General features: G+C 40.0%; 1 protein-coding gene across 4 annotated transcripts in view; it reads right to left on the reverse strand.

The window, feature by feature from the left end:
- Positions 1 to 20,896, reverse strand: part of PSPC1 (paraspeckle component 1) — a 93,550-nt gene that overhangs the window by 5,262 nt on the left and 67,392 nt on the right. The window contains exon 7 of one of the 4 annotated variants that reach the window (XR_012644088.1): positions 12,286 to 12,368. The exons of 2 other annotated variants lie outside the window; for them this stretch is intronic. Coding sequence is in view for 1 of the 2 variants with exons in the window: in XM_074985150.1 (XP_074841251.1) it covers positions 20,722 to 20,748 (27 nt within the window). In the remaining variant the exon portion in view is untranslated. Of the gene's footprint in view, positions 1 to 12,285; positions 12,369 to 20,706; positions 20,749 to 20,896 lie in introns of those variants that run through there. One more of the 4 variants, XM_074985150.1, reaches the window with a different exon arrangement.

Consider the following 20,896-nt stretch of genomic DNA (forward strand, 5'->3'; position numbering starts at 1 on the left):
GCTCTGGTCTGTCCCACATCCAGTAGGGCCCACATGAACTCCACTACTTGACTTCACCTTGTTTACCACAAGATCAAGAGTGTTGAACATTTGTCATATCAGCTGCATGTGCCGGGCTACCTGGCACTGTGAGTGTCCCCGGACCAGCCAATAATCTAGGTATGGAAAGAGGTGTACCCCATGCCTGTGTAGAAAGGCTGCCACCACTGCCATGCATTTGCTGAAGACCCTCAGGGTGCAAGACAGTCCGAATGGAAGGACTGTGAACTGACAGTGGTTGTTTCCCACCATGTAACAGAGGAACCTTCTGTGGTGTGGATAAACTGCTATGTGGAAATGTGTGTCCTGTAAGTCAAGAGTGGCGAACCAGTTCCCCCATTCCAGCATCAGAATGATTAGGCCCAACCTTCTTTTTTACAAATTTGCCTAGGTTTCGCAAGTCCAAAATGGGTCTTAGCCCCACTTTTGTCTTCACGATTAGGAAATAACATTAATATGACACATGTCCCCAAAACTGATGGGGAACCTCCTCTATAGCCACCTGCTGGAGGAGGGACTGTATCTCCTGCCTGAGCAGAGTCTTGTGAGAGAGGTTTCTGAAGAGGGAGAGGAAGGAGGGTGGGAAAGTGAAGGTACAAAGAAAATTGGATAGCGTATTCCCTCTCTACTGTGAATAGGACCCACTGGTCCCAAGTTATGCTGCACCAGCCATGATAGAAGGGGGAGAGGTGGAATGAAAATAAAAGCTGAGCTGGAACTGGGACAGTGACTGGTGTGTCACTACTGACCGTCCCATCAAAACTGTTGTTTAGGCCCCGGTGGGGGTTTTGGTGACTCTAGCCCTCAGTCTGTCAGCCCTAACGCTTCCTATTTGTACAGCCCCATCTCCTGCTGGTATCCCTTTGTTGTTGAGGGAATTGTCTGAACTGAGGCCTAGGAGTGAAATGTCAACTCTGGGTCATAAGTGCGTGCAGACTGAGTGAACCTAAGGTGGCCCTCAAGTCTTTCAGGCTGTGAAGTCTTTTGTCTGTCTTTTCTGAAAACAGGATGGCCCCTTGAAGGGGAGGTCCTGAATAGTTTGTTGGACCTCACAGGTGAGCCCTGAAACTTGTAACCATTTCCCCTGCTATGCATGGCTATCCCAGAGACCATGACCCTGGTGGTAGTATCTGCCGCATCCAGCATCGCCTGCAGTGGTGCTCTGGATATGAGCTTATGCTCGTCCATCACCGCCTTAAATTCAGGCTTATTCTCCAGTGGAATCAGCTCTGAGAAGCAGGACAAGGAACTGGCCCTGTTGTACGTGTGCCTGCTAACCAGAGCCTGCTGGTTAGCAATCCTAACTGTAGGCCTCTCATCAAATAAACCTTTCTACTGTACAAGTCTAGGCATTTGGCCCCTCTGTTTTTAAGGGAAGGGCCTTGAAACCGCTGTCCCTCCCTATGATTCATTGCATCAATGATAAGGGAGTTGGGGAGGGTGGTTAAAAAGGTGCTCATTGTTCTGGGCAGGAGCAAAGTACCAACGCTTGTTCCTTCTGGCCATTGGTAGGGCACAGGCTGGGGTCTGCCACACCGTCTTTGCTGTACTGGCAATTGTCTTAATAATAGGCAGTGCCACCCTTGTGGGCTCCAAAGCAAAGATGATGTCTGTCACTGGGTCCATTTTGTCCCTGACTTCCTTGGCTTGTATACCCAGGCCCTGGGCAATCTGGCATAGCACATGCTGATAAGCCCTACCATCCTCAATGACTGGGGATGCCAAGGACCCAGCAAAGCCTCGTCTGGGGAGGACGAGGACAATACGCCTGCCCCTTCCATACCAACCAGCAGGAGGGGTCCTAAATCCCCTGTCTGAGTCCCCAGCACTGTGGTCTGTGGTGCCATGCTTGGTGCCTGGGGTAAAGTGCCCTAATATAATGCAGGCTGCACTGGGGGCACTTTGCGATAGCTCAGCACCTGGGATGGCAGCAGGCCTGCCAGTGCCATTACTGCCGGTGCCACAGGTCCTGGCACGGGTGCAGCCCAGAGTTGGATTGTTGCCGTGTGTGATGGTGCCGACGTCGGTACCAAGCCCATCGAAGGGGCTTCCATCACGGTCACGTCTTCTGTCAGAGGCACCTCAACAACACTATCCTTGGCACCTTGGGAGTTCCAGGTGCCCTAGCAGGGAGTACCACGGCCTGCCCTTGCACTTCGTGGATTGCCCATTGGGTCCAAAAGGGCCACATGGGGAGCGCCTTGAGAGGACACCTGCCAACCGTCATCCACAGGGTGACAGCTCTGGTGCCAACATCTGCTGCAGCATGATGATCTCGTACTCCCGCTCCCGGCCGAGCTGGAGTAATAAGAGTCGGACTGTCACGTCGACTCTTGATGCCGATGACCAGGACAGTGCCATGTGACCTCTGGTTTGCACTGCCTCCTTTTGCCCTTGAGCTGTGTGATAAGGCACACTAAGCGGGGTCACTGTAGCTGGTCTGCCTTGTGGAGGTTGGTCCAGTGCCAGGAACAGCAATGGAGCCGTAAAGGATGACACCTACCCAGTGGTCTGCGTTGGCGCCTGTGTTGGTGGCGGTCCCTCTGGTGGCGATGAGGACTTAATTACCAACCAGGAGAAGTAAAAAAAAAAACAGATTGATAGGGTCAGATAAATACCCAGAAACCAGCTACTTCAAGATAGGCCCCCAGAAGATCAGTAACAGAACACCACTTGTCACCGCCTATCGTCCCCAACTCAAACCCCTGCAATACATCATTAAAAACCTACAACCTATTATAGACCACGATGCTACATTCCAGAAGGCCCTAGGTGACAGGCCTCTCTGCTCCTATAGACAACCTCCTAAGAAAGACTCTCACCAACAATCACTCACAGGTTTCACCACAGTAATGGTAATCCTGGAACTCTTCCTTCCACCAAACCCCGCTGCCAACTTTGTTCACATATTTAGTCTGGGGATACCATCACTGGACCTAACCATGTTAGTTACAAGATCAAAGGCACATTCTCATGCACTTCCAGCAACATTATATATGCCATTATGTGCCAACAATGCCTTCTCACTATGTACACTAGACAGACTGGGCAAAACCTTCGCCAAAGAATAAATGGACACAGAGCAGACATCAGGAACCTCAATACACATAAGACGGTCAGGGAACACTTCAATGGAGTGTGCCATTATTGACAATCTGTGTCCTAGAACAAAGTGAATTCAAACACAGATTACAGCGAGAAACTTGTGAATTGGAATTCATATTCAAATTTGACACATTAACACATGGTATGAACAGAGACACCAATTACCTCACGCCTTACAAGAACTGCTTCCCTTCCTTTGATGCTCATAATTATCTGCGTCAGGACACTTAACATCCCCCCTCTTCTTACCCCCTTCCTTCAGTCTTATGTACTTTACCCTACCTCCTTCACTCTTATGTACTTGACTTACCAGTTTTTACTGCAGGCTTTTTTTTTTTTGGTCCTCTGTACTTTTAAATGTCGGTCTTACTGAAAATGAGATTGATCTGATGAAGTGGGTCTGCCCCACAAAAGTTCATCACCAAATAAATCATTCTGTTAGTCTTTAATGTGCTACATTTCTGTTTTGTTTTGTTAGAATACAGACTAACACAGCTACCTCTCTGTTACTATTCCACTGTAGATTTTTAAAATCCTCCAAATATATTTAACAGAGCTGAGGCAAAGTAAAGAGCTACTAGAAATTGTCACAAGGCATCACCTTGCACGTCAAGTGAACGAGAATAACCACTAATGGTTATTTTAAAGCAGAGATGACCAACTGGTAGGCTCTCAGGATCCAGTAACTGCAGCTTGCTGCAAAATATATGTATCTTAAAGGCTGAATTTGGGGCCCAGCCCCATCCGTGCCAGGTCCTTTCATATTTGCTCCCATTTACTTATATTTTAAAACACATGTAACCAAAACATCTAGCTGCTGTACAATGATTGAATATGTGACACATGAAAGTCTTTGGATGTGATTTAAAAAGAAATGCTGTGTAGCTCAGCACAGGCTCAAACAGGCCCCAAAGTCAATTTACAGCAGCCAGTGATGCAGGGGTTCAGACACAGGTGATAGGAAAGCAGGAAAAAGGGTGAAAGGTCTATCACACAATAGGTGCGTCTACACTAGGAACTAACTTTGAAATGAACTTTGAAGTTAGGCACTACTTCGAAGCAGCCAGCAGAGAGGCCAGCTTCGAAATCCTCACTCCATTCCCAGGAATGAAGTACTGCCTTACTTTGAAGTTTAACTTCGAAATAGGGTGTGTGTGGACACTCAACTTCGAAGTTGTATACTTCGAAGTTGTACTTCAAAGTAAGCAACTTCGAAGTTATTTTTGTAGCGTAGACACAGCCAATGACAAGTAACTTTCCCTCTCTACCCTTCTGGAACTGTACCAAAATGAACCAGCTCCCAAAAGACAAACGTCTCCAAATTTTACTGCCCGCTCAGCTTTCATCATTATCCTCGACACTCATTACAATCAATCCAATCTTCACAACTTCCACAGTCTCTCATGTACGACACTAGCAGATAAGAGTCCTCTATATGCCTTCCCTCATAATGATCAATATCCATCTAAAGCCCCAGATAGTAGTTTACATGCCATACAGTGGCCAATGTTAATCAGTCCACTTCAGAACTGCTCTCTTTGGCCAAGAATGAAGCTAGCTAAAACAAGGCCAAAATAAATATGTAACTACCATCTTTTTAGTCACAGCAAAGCAGCATGAGTGGCCTTCAGGAATCTGAATGCCAATAAACAAATCTGTAAGAAATTATGTTTTAATAAGTGTACTCTGCCATAATCAAAGTTATACACAATGTATTTAATAACATTTTAAAGACATATAACACTGGAACAGAATTGTCTCAGCTAGTGAGATCACAAAGTAATATACCTTTGTGCTCTGGCTACTGCAATGGGTGGGCAAAATCAGCCCTGGGGGATGGATCTGGCTCGACAAGCATTTCTCTCAAGCCAGTCCAGCTGATCAGCAGAGCATGCATACTTACAGCCAGCAGCGGGTGTTCAGCTGCCCCTCCCCACTATGTTTCATCTGCAGCCACGCTGCACCTAGAATTCTCCTGCTAGCTGTGCAGAGAAGAGGGTCGAAGGAGAGGGTAGTGCTGAAGTCAGGGTATTCCCCTGCCCCTGCACAGCAGGGATCCGGGAGAGGGAAACACACACAGTGGAGCTGCTGCAGTGTGAAGAATGGATGTAAGTGACTCTCTCAGGAGTGCAGAGCAGGACAAATTTCCTTTAAAGAGACAGAAGGTGTTTTTTCTCAGAAACTTCCTCATTAGCAGCCATTACACACATTCTGTGTCACTGCACACATACCCAGTCTGTTCCACACACACAGTCGCATATATGCTGCAGCACACCATCTGTGTCACAAAGTCTGTTTCTCACACACAAAGTGTTTCTCTTTCATACTTAGACACACACTCATTGTAGCCCCAGCCCCGACCACAACCATTCTGCCCAGCACCCCACCCTTTCCCAGAGGCTCTGAGCCAGCCCACAACCAAAACAAAAAATTTTGGAGTGTCTCCTCTGTGAAAATTATTGCCCACCCTGAGCTACTCTCAACAAAACCAAATCCTGCCAATAAACTATGGCCCTCTCAACTTTGACCCTCCCTATCACTCAACCACAAATTGTGAGGTAAAATTTAATTAAAAAGGAATTACTCTTTATTAGTTAGGACTGGATGGAATATTTGGATGGCAACAGCTGATCCCAGAGATTTACATTACCTCGGTGGAGTGCATACTTGAGGAAAGACAGTTTTTGGTAGAACAACTGGAAGCTATATTATGTTAATTCAGCTAGAGTTTTGGTTTTGAAGCTCAGAATAAGTTCAATAAGTAGTAATACTTTAATCAGTAGGGGGCAACCTGAAGCCCCATGGCTGCATATGGCCCACTGGGGTTCTGTGTGTGGCTCATGAAACATTTTGTTTACTGTTGCCCATGCACAGGGTTACCAGATTCTAGTTGTCATATATAGAGGTTTTTTTGTACTGGTATTACAAAAGTGACACACTTAAAGCAAGGGTATGTGCAGCAAAATGCATACTGATTGCATATAAGATTGTGAGAGTTATGTGCTCCCTCTGCATCCAACTGTATTGCTGCTACAGTTCAAGTGACACACCCTGCAAATTCTAGATACGCAAGCACGTTTAATAAAACTACCTTATCCCAGGAGACCATCTTGGTTATGACAATCTTGCAGCCCCCATATTGCTCCTCACTAATTATAAGATCTAAACACTCTTGACCCTTTGCAAGTATTTGTACTGGAGCAAAATACTACTTCCTTCTAAAGGTCATGGAGATATGGAGTTATTCACATAATCTAATGAAAGCGTTACCTTTTAAGTACATGAGTTGCACAACTTGCTTAGTACTAATACGCTTACTTTAATGAAGAGCTTATTTAAAATACATTACGAATCCCTTGGTAGCCTCCCAAATACATCACAGAAATCTACGATTTTATACCACACTACACTTATATACAAACACCTTCTGAGTCTTGTTTGTCTTAACACTGGTAGTGTGCCCTCATTCTGCCAGGACCTAATTCCTTACAGTTCCATTGCCTTGGTTGACATAAATAAGAATATTAGTGCTAATCTTTTTATCTTTTTCTCTCCCAGACCACCTCTTTAGTGCATGTCTGCACAATATCTACCTAAAGATATAGAACTGCAGAGTAAATTGATTTCCGCTGAAGTGGGCCATATAGCACTTTGAGCTGGCCATCAGAAAAAGGAATCAATGATGATCATACCCCATATCCATCACACAGAGAGGAAAAACTCCATTTTTGAGATGCACTCAGGACATTCTCCTTTGTAATTACGTATTTGTAGAAAGAGATGCTATCCAAAAGAAACCTTCAGCCAGATATTCCACGCAGCTGTTTTCGCATTTGTCCATTGACTTCCAGCAAAAGGTGACAGAGAACATTGCTGGTTGCTGAAGCAGCAACTAAGCAAAACAAAACCAAAAAACCAACGGTGTTCAATTTTAAAAACTGTCAGCCAATGACTGTTTCCCTTCACTCTCTCTTTCAATTATATTTCTTACCCTTATTCTTTCAGGGCTGAATCCTGCTCAGTTTAAACAAGAGTAAATGCTACTGAAACTAACTAGGTACATGGTTGTCACTAAAACAACATAATTTATTTCTTAAGAACAAACAAATGTATCTCTGCAGACAGCTAAGAGAAGGTGGGATATCTGAAGGAATATTTACAACTTCATTGGACAGTAAAAACAAAAATTAAACTTTTGGCTATATCAAGAGAAAATACTGCATCAACTGATACCAAGCAAAAGAGGCATTATAACTGGCAGAGAAAAGCTTGTAAGTGTAGAAGACATTTTCCGTCTATTTTGTAGTTTTTAATTTGCGTATTAGTAAGTATCTGCAAAAATATTACTCTTCAAAGGAATGAAGAAATATGAATAGAGTACTTTTTTCAGAAGAACTTTTAATCATAGGAAAAAATGAGGGGGGAGATCTAGTAACATTAAAAATGTTAGTGAGGATAAAAGACAGAATGCTGAAAGCTATAGTTTTAGTTCCATAGTTAGCAGTTTATTAGATCATATTTACTCACGCCAGGATTTAAAGCAATTACTTTCTTAAGGACTTTTTACTTCAAAATGTTTATGAAACCTGAAACAAAGCAGCTTCCATATAATTCAACTCAAACATAGGTTTGAATTACAGCATCCTGTACATTTATGGACCTCAAAAATAATTCTTTAAAAGTCCCACAATTTGTTTACTTGTAGCCACGGGTGTTGCTAGATTCATATATCTTAAACTATTAGCAAAAAACTACCCTTTCTAAATTTAGCCCACTGAAGTCAATAGAAAGCCTCTCAACACTTTCAGCAGGCTTTGGATCTGACCAGCAAAATTAAACTGTTAAAAATGTTGATTTCATCAGATCAGTGAAAAAGCAAAGACAAGGCAGTTTGCATCACAAATATTTCCACTTGCCATGTGACAGTGTAATGAAAATATGGTCTTTAAAAAAAGCATTATGGATTTTAAGCTGTCTAAAAATAGGGCTTTTTTGTGATGATACTGCATACTCCCATTCAAAAAGGTCACACTCAGTGACTAATATCAGTTTTACACTTAATTGCTAACTGTACACAAGTGTCTTATTATATTTTACAATATTACTAGATACCCATGAAATATGAAGTTGTTCAGAGGGAGTTTGAGAATATGAATGCTTCTCCCCAACATGGTAATCTCTCATCTGCAAACACTCCAACATGTAGATGTGACACAACTGGATTCAAATGAAAAATAAATCAGTACATTTTAGGATAAAAAACTAAACTCGGTGCAATCAATCACGGTCTTAAAAGTACATGTAAAGAATTTTTTACAAAGTATGTTCCTACAATATTCTGAATTATACTTTTTCCAGTTACAGAAGCCTAGATTAATGTATGATCTACACACAGAATGGCTACAATTATACTACAGCGCTCTGTCAACAGAAGTCACCATTGGAAGAGATTTTCCGACGAAGCTTCTGTCCACAGAGCATGGCCGCACACAAAAGCCACTTAGAAGAGCAATCCACTCTGCAGACAGAGCAGCTGGACTGCCTGGCTGCTCTCTCAACAAAACAGATACCTGTAAGCACAGCAGACAGGGCTGCCCATTGTTCTGGATGCCCTGGTGAGGGAAGGCTCCCGAGAGCATCCACACAGCTTTTTTACTGACAGAATCTGTTGACAACAGTGTTATGCCTCCTGACTGAGAGGTAGAATACTGCTGAAGAAAAAGCTGAGTTTTGTCGAGAAACTGTTAACAAAACACATTTTGTGTTTGGATGTTCCACTGCTTTTGTTGCCAAAACTCGCTAGTGTAATTGTAGCCAACTTGCACTAATTCACCTGAAGTCTGTTTTGAAATGGATTTAATTAAATTAACACAAACATGGACATATTAAAATAATTAATTATTTGTATTATTGTAGCATCCAGATGCCCTTGTCATGGCCAGGACTTCACTGCTAGGCACTCTATAAACAGCAAATTTGACTTAGAACTGATTTCTACATTATAATTGAAAACAATCCCTTAGCAAATTAAACTATATTGAGATAACACAGTTGGTGAACAGACTGAAGTCATTCTATTAAAAACTTTGTAACAGTTTACATTAATTTTTAAACTAATTTTAGATAAACTAGTGTAAGAATTGTGTGTAGACAGAGTTTAGAAAAATATTTGCTTATATTTATATTTTAATAACACTATGGCTGTGTCTAGACTAGTCCTGAACTTCGAAGGGGGCATGGTAATTAGGGTGTTGGGAGATTACTAATGGAAGTGCTGCCGTGCATATGCAGCACTTCATTAGTCAAAATCTCCCCCACAGCAACTTCCAAGTGTGAAACTTCGAAGAGCCGGTTTGTGTGTAGCTGCGGGTCAGGAATAAAGGGGCTTTGATGTAGCGTGGGCACTTTGAAGTACCTGTGTCTGACCCATGATTACATACAAGCTGGCACTTTGAAGTTTCACACTTCGAAATTGCTGCAGGAGAAATTTTAACTAATGAAGTGCTGCATATGCACCACAGCACTTCCATTAGTAATCTCAACACCCTAATTACCATGCCCCCTTCAAGGTTTGGGGCTAGTCTAGACACAGCCTATGTGAAGTTTACATAAAAACCATAAGGTTTCCAACACTGAAAAAGTATTCAAGTGTAGATGAACTCTGGATATCTGAATTTGGAAAAACAAAAACAAAAAAAAACCTTTAAAATCTGGAAAAACAAAATTCAAGTTCAGGGGATATTTCTGAATTTTGGATAAAACTGACTTACAGATAGTTTACTTTGGGCCATAAATCAGGTCAGCATTACAAGTAAGCAATATTTAAGTTATTTAAATATATTTTTGTGTGACAGTATTAAAATAATTTTCAGAATATTTTCATCTGCCTGCTTTATACAAATTAACTCAATGTTCCCCATTCCCTTCTATGTTTTTTTCCTTACCTGTCATTTTTCAGAAGGTACCAAGTAAGGCAAGTGTCCTAACATCCTCTTCCAAATAACGATAACAGATTTGAAAAGTCTGTGTAGGGCTACAACTTCTCAAACCATGACATAAATGTTCTGGGGGGGAAAGGGCTGTATTGCATGTTTTTGTAAAGATCAACATATTAAAAAAGTTGCATTCAAAGAATCTCATCTTTTAAATCTTTAATTTATAATTTGTATCTATAGAGGTACTGAAAAATACACACATACATGCACAAAAAGGGTAACAGTCATGAAATCAATTTAGCAACTGGCATATGATTTATGCCAATTCACATGGGATAAAAAAATACATTTTAAGTATCTCAGTTGACCTATATTTCGAAAAAATATATATATTTCCATTGCACTGAAGGCCTGTACTCCTGTTACAGCTTTACTAGCATATGCAGTCTGTCATTTCATAAGAATTCATGTCTTTACCATGAAATAAGCACGCCATAACTATAAAGAATTCATGTCTTTACCATGAAATAAGCATGCCATAACTATTTAAAGTTTTACTATAATTCAAAATAAAACCTGCAAGGAAAAAAAGTCTAAATTTGATACGAAACAAGGAACTAAGCCAATATTTCAGGTTACCCCCTGAAAATACGCATAGCTCTTTTAAAAATGGCAGAATAGGTCACAAAATGGCTTACATCTTACACATCCATCTGGATGTGACTTATCCAACAGCTTATGAAGCAAAAGTAAAAAGACCAAAAGCAAACAGAAAAAATGGAGATATACCTATGTCATAGAATTGGAAGGGACCTCAAGAGGTCATCAAGTTCAGTCCCCTACACTCCCAACAGGACCTGTCACCATCCCTCATAGACTTATTTTTAAATCTAACCTTCCCCAGAACCTTTAAAGGCCCTCTCAAGGACTGAACTTACAAACTTACAACCCTGGGTTTACAAGGCCAATGCTTTAACCACTGAGCTATATATGTTTCAAACGGACACTAAAGTTACATAGTTTGTTAGGATGGAGGCATATGCGCTTTTTCCAGGGGACAACACTGTACTAGTACAAACTGTGAGACAAATGACATTCAACTTTGGACCATCATCTAAAATACTACAAATAGGAACCGGTGATAGAGTTAAGTCTGGATAGCTCGTGAAATATTAGGGCTAGAACTGAATGCCCATGTAATTTTAGAAAAAAAGAGATTGGTTCTCAGATTTACTATTACTAGTACTATTTACCCATTTACAGATTGGCAAGTTGTGAGCTATGAGAGTAACATCACAACTGTTCACCATCCTGCATTTTTTTCCGTATGTAACTGCTCACAGAACTTCCACTATTTCTACAACCAGAAATCAAGTGTTCAGGCTATTTTAGAAAAAAAATTAAAATAGGTGTAAATTAACTATAAATTAGGAAGAACTTCTGATATCCATTTTTAACAATCTGTTTCTGGAATTTGAGACATATTCCCTAGTATAGACCTGGCCTAAATTCAAATTAAGATACATAATCCCAGCTATTTTAATTGTGTACCTGTCGTCTATGTACCTTAATTCAACTTTGGTGCCATCGTCATAGCCAGAGGTCGATAAGAGAGAACCTTCGACTTCCCTTATTTCTTGCAACTGCAAGGAGTATCTGAGTCGATGGGAGAGCCCTCAAAGTTTGACTTGGCATATTCCTACTAGACATCATAAAGCGAACCCCAGAAGGCTGACTTCCTGAATGTTGATCCATACATAAGTATAGACGTGCTCATAAGCACTAATATGTCATAACTGAAAATGGAAAATCACAATGATAGCAATAAAGTAATTTTAAGGTATGATGATAAAACTATATTAGTAACATTATGTATCCCGATACATTTTACAGACAAATTAAGACATTTTTGATTACTTTCTAAAAGATACACTTTAGATCAGGCACAAATTACTGGACTTGATGAGGAATCACTTGATGAAATAGCAGAACCATAATGTCCTGTTCTCACCTTAAAAGTTATCAGCCGATAAAAAGGGCCTCAACTCAACAATGCGGTAAGTTTTATCCCCATTTCACTGCTGGCAAAAGCTGGAGCAGAAGGTCTGCTTTGCACAAGATTACACAGCAAGTCTGTGGCAAAGCTGAGAAAAAGATGTCTGATCCTGTTAACCAGAAAATCCTCCTTCGTCCAACAGCAACTTACCGTGCCTAAAATGCCTTGGCAGAGCACTGCAAATGCTTTCATGGCAAAACAACCTTCCCCAGCACTAGTCCTGGATGTATGGTCTGAAAGAGGCAAAAATACAAGATTTCCCCGGTTCCCACCTTACCAAACCTAAGTACTGATCAGTTTCAAAATTAAACTATAATTTGTAGAACTGTTATACATACTGAAATATTTCAAGCAAAAGGCGCAAAAGCTGTTGTAAGCATTATTTGGTATTGTATACACTAGTCAATAAAATTTCGCTTCCAAAACATCAATTCTCAATATAATGCTCAAGCATTAGTGTGTCAAATCAATTATATAGCTCGTATCTACCCATGCCACATAGCAGAGGTTATACCTCACAAAGGAGGTTACTCATCTTGAGCAGTAATTAGAGTTCTTAGTGCTCCACTTCAGGTGCCCTTGTGCCCCGAGCCTTTGATCAGAAACGTTTGGTATTCATTCCCTATGTGTCCCATATAGCCTGGTGTCCTGCACCAAGATTGTGCCCTGCACAAGTAAGCTGCTCTCAGCTCCTTCACTACCACAAAGACTCATGAGGGAGACTCTGAAACAGAAGGGAAGAAGAGTGGGTAATTACCAAACAAGATGAGAAAGTGTTACTATGGGTGCTTCTGAAGTTTTTATCTAACGTGCTCTCAGAATAGTGTCCCTGTGGGTTCTCCACTTCAGACGACTTCTAAACAGTACCCTTATTAAGAAGGTGGCAGGTATGGAACAGAGTCCAACATGAAGAGAGAACAACATTGCCTATAGCAGCATCTGATCTTGCTGCACAATGATTACACAACATAATGATTACACAAAATACCATCAGATGACCAAGTTGCCATATTATAGATATAATATCCTCCTGCAACTGGTACATCCTTAAATAAGACTATAGATGTAGATAGTACTCCTGTGGAATGTGCTAGCACTCTCAAAGTGGGGGTTGAACAAGAGTTCTATCACAGAAAATCTTAGAATCAACTGGAAATCTATTTTGATAATTTGTTTTAAATTTACTGAATCCTTGTTTTTCTCTGCAATGGGTACCAATAGCTTAAGGGATATTCTAAATGGCTTGATCTTATGTCAAAAGCTAAGGACTTCATGACATCTAATATGAATATGGGTTCCTAAATAGTCCAGTGTGGTTCTGGGGAAAAATATAACATGGATGGTGTGATTAATATACAATTTTGAGGAAGCGTCAAGTAAAAATTCTTGGAAATGCTTTTAAGTACACTTTCAGGTGAATACTATATTAATGTTGTGTTTGGCATTAAGTCCCCAATTCTCTTACCCTTCATGCAGAAGTTATTTCTTTCAGGAAGATTGTCTTCTTTGATAAATCTACCAAAGACATGTAGCTAGCAGCCCAAAAGGATTTTTCATAAGGCAAGCATGTACTAGACTCAAATCCCATCTTGGAATAGGATCACTGTTTGTGGGGCAATACTCAACAAATATCTTATATATCTTGCCCTAGCTGGGTGAGCAAAGCATGAAAAGACCTTATGGATATGCAAAAAACTGTTATGGAATTTAAAGAATGATCCAATGTTTTTAAGTTCCAACAGAGTAATCTAATACTCTGTGAAGAGGAGAGTGGCTTCATCATGATGTTACATGAAAAACAGTACCATTTCCATTTCTAGATATATTTCTTATAGATTCTTTTCTAATATTTAATAAAATGTATTGTATTTCTGACAAACAAGGTATTGCTATTACCAAAACCACAGAGGAAACACGCTTGTATAGTGTCATCACCTGCAGGTCAGGCTGAAGGAATTGACTGGCATTGTGAGCCAGAACATGAGGACCGACTAGTGGCCAGCCCAGACAGAGTGAGAAGTGAAGCTGACCAAACAAGTTATCTGACCTATTTTAGGAAGGATTCTAGCTCAATCTTGTTTGATCTAATGGAGAACCTTTAACAATAACAGTGAGTATGAACTGACAAATCCTTTCACACGAGAGGAAGAACGTTCTTTCCAAGTATTGAGGATTGAGCCCTCTTACGGAGCAATACGTGATATATTTTGCATTGGCTGCTTGTGGCAAACAGACTGACATTTGGGAACACCAAGAGCAAGAATATCATGTAGGGAACTTACAGCTCAGTTCTTATTTGTAATTTAGAAAGAAATGTTCCCTGAGGTCACCCGTCATGGTGTTCTGACTACCTGGAATGTAAGAAGCTGAGATGAATACACGAATATCTAGTTGTAGTGATAGAAAATGTGACAATGCATTTTTGATGGCTCTCAATTCCAAAAGATTACTATGGACAATCTTTTCTTTTAAGGACCTTTTCCACTATACCTCATGAGTTCCCATATGCCCACCCAACCCAAAAGTGAAGCATCTGATATTATCACTCTAGTAGTGGGAATCTGCAAGTGTAAAAAAACCTGTCCAGGTTTTGATCTGTCTTTACACCAGCAGAACACAATGGACAACAGACAATAGTCTTCTTAGGCTATATTTACTTGTTTTGTAAACTGAAGCCCCTCCTCTTCAGAGATGTACTCAGTCATGCTGCACTACAAAGACACAAACTGAGGTGTGTTGCAGCAAAAGACTATCACTTACTGTTTCTTGAGGAAAGCCCTGAATCTCTGAGATGAGATTCTCTGGCATAAGAAATCTGCTCATCAGTAGATATGCTCTTCCTCTCATTGCATCCATGGAAACTCCAATGAAATCTAGACACTGTAGTGGAGTGAAAACGGACTTTTCAAACTTGAATGCCCCAGTTGTGCAAAAGAGAACACACGATCTTTTCTGACATCAACACTTCCTGATATGTGTGTCTGATCAACCGTTTAAGATTGCAGAATCTGTGTACCCAGATTCTGTAGGTGAGTAGCAACTACTGCCAGAACCCTTGAAAATACCCTCAATGATGAAGACAAGCCTGATAGGAGCACTCTCTCTTGGTAGTTATTTATTAGAAAGTGAAGCATGAATGACATGACAATATGCTTCAGGTTTGCAAGCATCAATTTACAAACCTATTTCTAATGAAGGAATTATTGCTGCCCGGGTCACCATACAAAATTTTTGCTGCTTTACATATTTATCAAGAGACTTAAAAGTATAAAATTGGTTTCCATCCCCCATTCTGTTTGTCAATTGGATGGTGGAGAATCAAACTAAGCCATCAAAACTGTCATTTGGTGGACATAACACCTGATCTTCATCTCTTGGATGGAGATTCGAAAGGGCTAAGGTAGAAACAGGCATAATTCAGACTGACAGATGCATTTGTACAGACCCCCAATTTTTTAATTTATTTATATTTCTCTACAGTCTGAGCATTGACTGTACCTTCATCAAGAAATCTAGACCTCGATAAAAAAAATTATTGACTATTCCTGGTCTATTGTATATTGAAAACAGGACTTAAGTATGCTCTTCTTGCAGTGCCAGATCTACTAAATTTCCTTTTATTTACAGATCTGTAGAGCCCTAGGGATCACAGCGTGGCTCGAGTCCTTTAAAATATGGAGAGATGCATCTATCACGTGTGCAAAGATACAGAAACTGTCTAAGGGGAGGTCTTCAGCAGTACTCTGTACCTCTCTTGGAAAGTCCAACAACTATAGCCAAGATGTTCTCCTCATAATCACCGTAATGGAGATAGACCACTCAAAGAGGCCTGCAGCGATGCTTAGCCAGTAACTGGCCCTCTTTTATAATGGACTTGATGCTCAAAACATAATTTGTTTAATTTAAATAGTTATATTTGTACATGACCACATGGTGGTTTACCCTCCTGAAGCGCAGCTGAAGTGTAAGGCTCATGCCCAAAAAGATCAAGCCTCTTCTTACTGTACATGGTAGACTGAGCTATGTAGTCTGTCTTGTTCATTAATGGCCTCCACTATGAAATTTGGAGCTGGATGAGAAAATACAAGCTCTGATCCCCAGGTCAAAATGCAGTACTATTTATTCACAATCTTACAGGTAGGCAGTGGGGTAACAGGTGTGTGCCAGACCATCTTAGTGGGCTTCATCAGTGTTCCTTGTAAGCTGAGCATTTGTGTGGCCAACCAGGAGAGATTCAGGAGCCGTCCAGCTGATTAGCAGAGCGCCCACGGAGACCCAGAGTGGACAGCATTTGTTTCTATTGGTGGTACACATCCACACATGCCTTGGTGCACATAACATTTATTCTGCTTATGGCTGGAACAAAATTAGAGGGAATGCCTGGTCTTTGTAAGAGCATCACTCATTGGAATGACAATTTTCATAGATGTTGCAGTGTGTAAAATACCTAACAGTTTATGTAGGATTCCTTAATCTTCTTTAAGGGAATCTGCAGTGTCAATTTGCTTCATCAGTACCTGAAACAATCATCTAAAAAAGATGGTGGAAACATGACAGCTTCATAAGGAATGAAGGAGGAAATATAAGTAAGAGGTATCATCACCTTTTCAGTCCTTGCTTCTTACTCCTCAAAGATCTCTTTCTAATGGACAAATGGTGGTAAAGGGGGTTTATGAAAATGGACTTTTCTGTTCCCTCTGGTGTTACAAAGATCTTGATGTAAATAAACTGTTGGCAACAGAATGCCCATAAAGCATGGCAAGACCACTAAGAAGGCCCAAATGACAAGTGGAGAGAGCCATCTGAGTTTCTGCATTTGGATATCACAGGTGATCTATCAGAAATAATAATAATAATAATAATAGACAGAGGAACCCTGCAGTAAAATCTGATGATCGCTGTTTGGCTTGCATGTAGACAAGGGAAAGTGTCTTGCTCTAGGAGACAATGGGGCTGGTGACTCGGACTTTTGACAACGAAACCTCCAGCTCAGAAGATATTATCAGAGCCTCAGGGTACCTAAACTCTTGTGGTACCAACAGCAACAAAGACTGAGCAGAATGGGAACCTATTGTGGATGTTCTTGGTACCAACACAGCAGATTCAGAGCAACTAGTAGGGCACTCTCTTAGTATCAACAGTACATTAGCAGCCTTCAGTACTGCGTTTCTTATTATTGGAACCAAATATCGTTCAGGGATGGGCCTGCTTTTTTCAACCCTGTTTCTGCTACTCAGGATCGAGGTATTCAAACTCCATACCAAGCCTGCCTCTGGTGACTGGAACTCCCCTTGAGGCCTGAGGGACTGGTGAAAAACAGCTTTTTGGAGTTTATTCCTTTCCTCCTCCTGCTTAGAGGCTGTTGTAGATAACGATTTGGTATCACAGATGTACCTCTGTGCTACTGTACTACCTACCTCTCTACCAGTCTCCAACGACTGAGATATCAATGTAATTGGGGCAGTAATTATACCGAGAAGTCTATGTGTTTGGGATGGAGAGAAAAGTTCTTTGCTCCTACAACCAAAATTCACTAAATCATTAAAAATAAATTCTCTATTTTTTAAAAGCTATCCTTGAAGCAAGTGCACATCCTGCATTTAGTGAGAATATGAGTAACATCCAGACATCAGCAGCATCGTGTCAATGACTTATCAAAATAGGTTCACCAGGTACCTCTTGAATGAGAGTCCAGCAGTACCAAGAAAAACTAATGAAAATTTAAACACTCAGAAGGGGAAATTTCCCATCTATATAACTGTGAATAAAAGTCTGGCCTTTTTACGGGAAAAAAGCGCACTTGGAACAATTGTTAACAGTTGTCACTGTAATGTTAATAGGTGAAAAAAAACCAAATATATCAGAGAACAGGCATACAGTAGACTCCAAAGGGAGCTCAGAAGGAACTGCAGACAGTTTGCCTAAGCAGCCCCAGCCTCTGCACCAGGTATGAGAATGTGTGGGGTGTAAATGAGCAGGCAGGACATCAAAATTTTGATAGGCACCTCTACCAAAGGCACAAGACTCAGGAGCAGCTGAAGTGCAGAATACATGGGGATACTACTCAAAGAAGTATCAACCACATCTTCTTTAAAAAGAGATATTTATGAAGCAGTATGTGCAATAGACACTGATGTGAAAACTAATGCTTAGTAAACACTTTAACCTTCTCCGTATACTCCCATCTTGCAAAACAAAGAAAGTTCTCCAATGTGATGTTTGATTTTAGTATAATTTAGCACATGTTGTCATCAATCTTGAAAACTTTTCTGGTGCCAGGGCACAGGGAATTTGCAGTTCAGAACTTTATATCAGGCTGAGCTGAGGTCATAAGGGAACCATTACAGTAAACAAAGTCTACAGCCTTGTTTAACTTGATACATTGGTTTCTTTGGAAAGTGACCAGAATATAAAGCTGCTATCAAGATGCCAGCATGGTTTGTTCTTGGGACATCAGTATCCCACAGAGAGTTGCTAAAATACGTAATCTTTCAGTAAGCTTTATGCCTTCACTCTACGTTCATATTCCTGCTCACCTTTAAAAGGTTTACTCTTAAAAAGTAATTAATACCTCTCTCTGCTTTCTATCTCTGTGAAGGCAGTATAAAGTATTTTAACACCAAATGACCAGCAAAAGCCCTTTCACCACCAAATCCTATACAAACTAAAATCATAACTACAGATGTCAAAACACAGTCTACAGTTGTGTTTTGGAAACTGAAACATAACTTCTAATCCTAACCTCACTTTTTTATTGGAAGACTTGAGAGATGTGTCAGTGAGGAACATACATCCAGTCTGGCTCCATTTCTTCACTTGTCTGAAGGGTTTTAAAACAAAAAGTTGATAAAATTGGTAATACTAGCTTAACTGTTCTTGCCTACAAATACTTTGAAAGGAATTTCAAACCCATGAGAGCTGTCTGTTGACATCTTCCATCTATCTACATTTTTATATAATTAGGATGTGGTAATCAGTTCCATTTGTATTTTCTATTTAACGGACTCAATTCCTTACTAACAATAATGTCAGATTACTCACTATTAGCAGCAACTCTGCAGTATCACAAAAAGACAAGAATCTATAGATGAACCACAATATTTGGAATCCCACTGCAAGCTAAGTGGCATCTCCCAATAAAACAAGGTAAAAGAGCCAAGTACTAGTGCACATGGCCCATGGCATCTCCAACTCCACAACTATGAAAGTTTAATATTCCCCCCCAGATCGATTTCACACAGGCTAGCTTTGTGCAGTGGATCAGTCCCAATCCATGCAGCATCTTCAATTTTCTCATTTCCAAAGGTAAAAGTGACTACACTAACTGTAAATTATGATTATATCTCTCAAGTCCCCAAATTACATCACACTATAATTTATTTTAATTATCTTTTACACTAGTATGTTAAATTATTTTCCTATGGGTTGGGGACTTCTCAAACATGTTGATTTACTGTGAAATATAGCCTTTATGTAACAGGTAGTGCTTCATTTTGTTATTCAGGAGAGTACACTATACCTAGATATATATTATTTAAGCAATTATGTATCTTAACTACATTTATTTTAATTCTTTATTGTGGTGAAAAATGGGGAATAATGCAATTCTTATTTACTTGATTAATATTTAATCTTGTTTTGTGTCAAGGTGTATTTTGATAGAAATTCAAATTAAATTAAAAATGCACAAAACCAGAATTTTAATTTTTTACTAATTAGTTATATAAAGCCACCTTAAAGGTGCTACATACGTAAGAAAAAAAATCAAAGTTTATCAGAGCATAGTTAACTGATTTTGTGTCATAATGTCCAAGATTTTAAACCTACTACATCTCATCCCTTTCTACCTATGTTTTATCCAGAGACTGCAAGCTGAAAACAAGCTTGCCTTTCTTTTTCAATTCTCATTTCTTAGATTAGAATGTGCTGGTGATTTAACTGAATAAAAAATGAAGAAAGTATTCTGCAGAATAAGCTACTGCTGGAAATAGCTCACTTAGCACTTCAAAAACACTGATTCCAGATATTTTGGCAACGGCTTTGACCACTTATGTAGCTTTTAAAACTGCTCACTCACTACAGGTTCAAACTCTCTAATCTGGCACCCATGCAACCTGAGCAGTGCCAGATGAGAGAATTTACCAGACCACAAGAGATCATCATTATCCAGCAGCACTACCAACAATTTCATTGCTTACCAGGCTCTTAGAAGAAATATAGGGGTAAACTACAGTTAAACAACAGGATTGGTGGCTGGAAACAAACTTAAGGAGACTCAGGGAAACTTGACCACACCCACGATGAGGTCCTCCAGCTAGCTAAATGCATGGATTACAGGTGCTATCGGAGGAGAGAGTTCCAGACTAGAGAGATTCAATCTGTATTATTTTTGGTGTTTTAAGTTAAATGATTGTATCAAATTATAATAAAATTAGCCCTTAATATATAGTCAATTTTAAATAGGGTTTATTCTTCAAAAATCTGTATTTTTTTAAAAATCCCATTTAAATACAAATATAAGTTTTAAAATAATTAATGTTTTATCCATCTTCAAATGCAACAGATTAAACATCCACAAAATGTTGTTTAAAGAGAAATGGAGAGCAAGCTCAGCTGTAAAAAAAAAAATAAACAATTAGTACTACGTTAAGTCCCAGTAGGAAGGTTGAAATAAATGTTCTAACAAATCTGATCCCACTCTGGTATATTAGCATTCCACAATATGGGTGAGGAGAATGTATATAAATTGGACTCAATATAT

Source organism: Carettochelys insculpta, chromosome 1 (assembly GCF_033958435.1).
Source record: "Carettochelys insculpta isolate YL-2023 chromosome 1, ASM3395843v1, whole genome shotgun sequence".
NCBI lineage: Eukaryota > Metazoa > Chordata > Testudines > Carettochelyidae > Carettochelys > Carettochelys insculpta.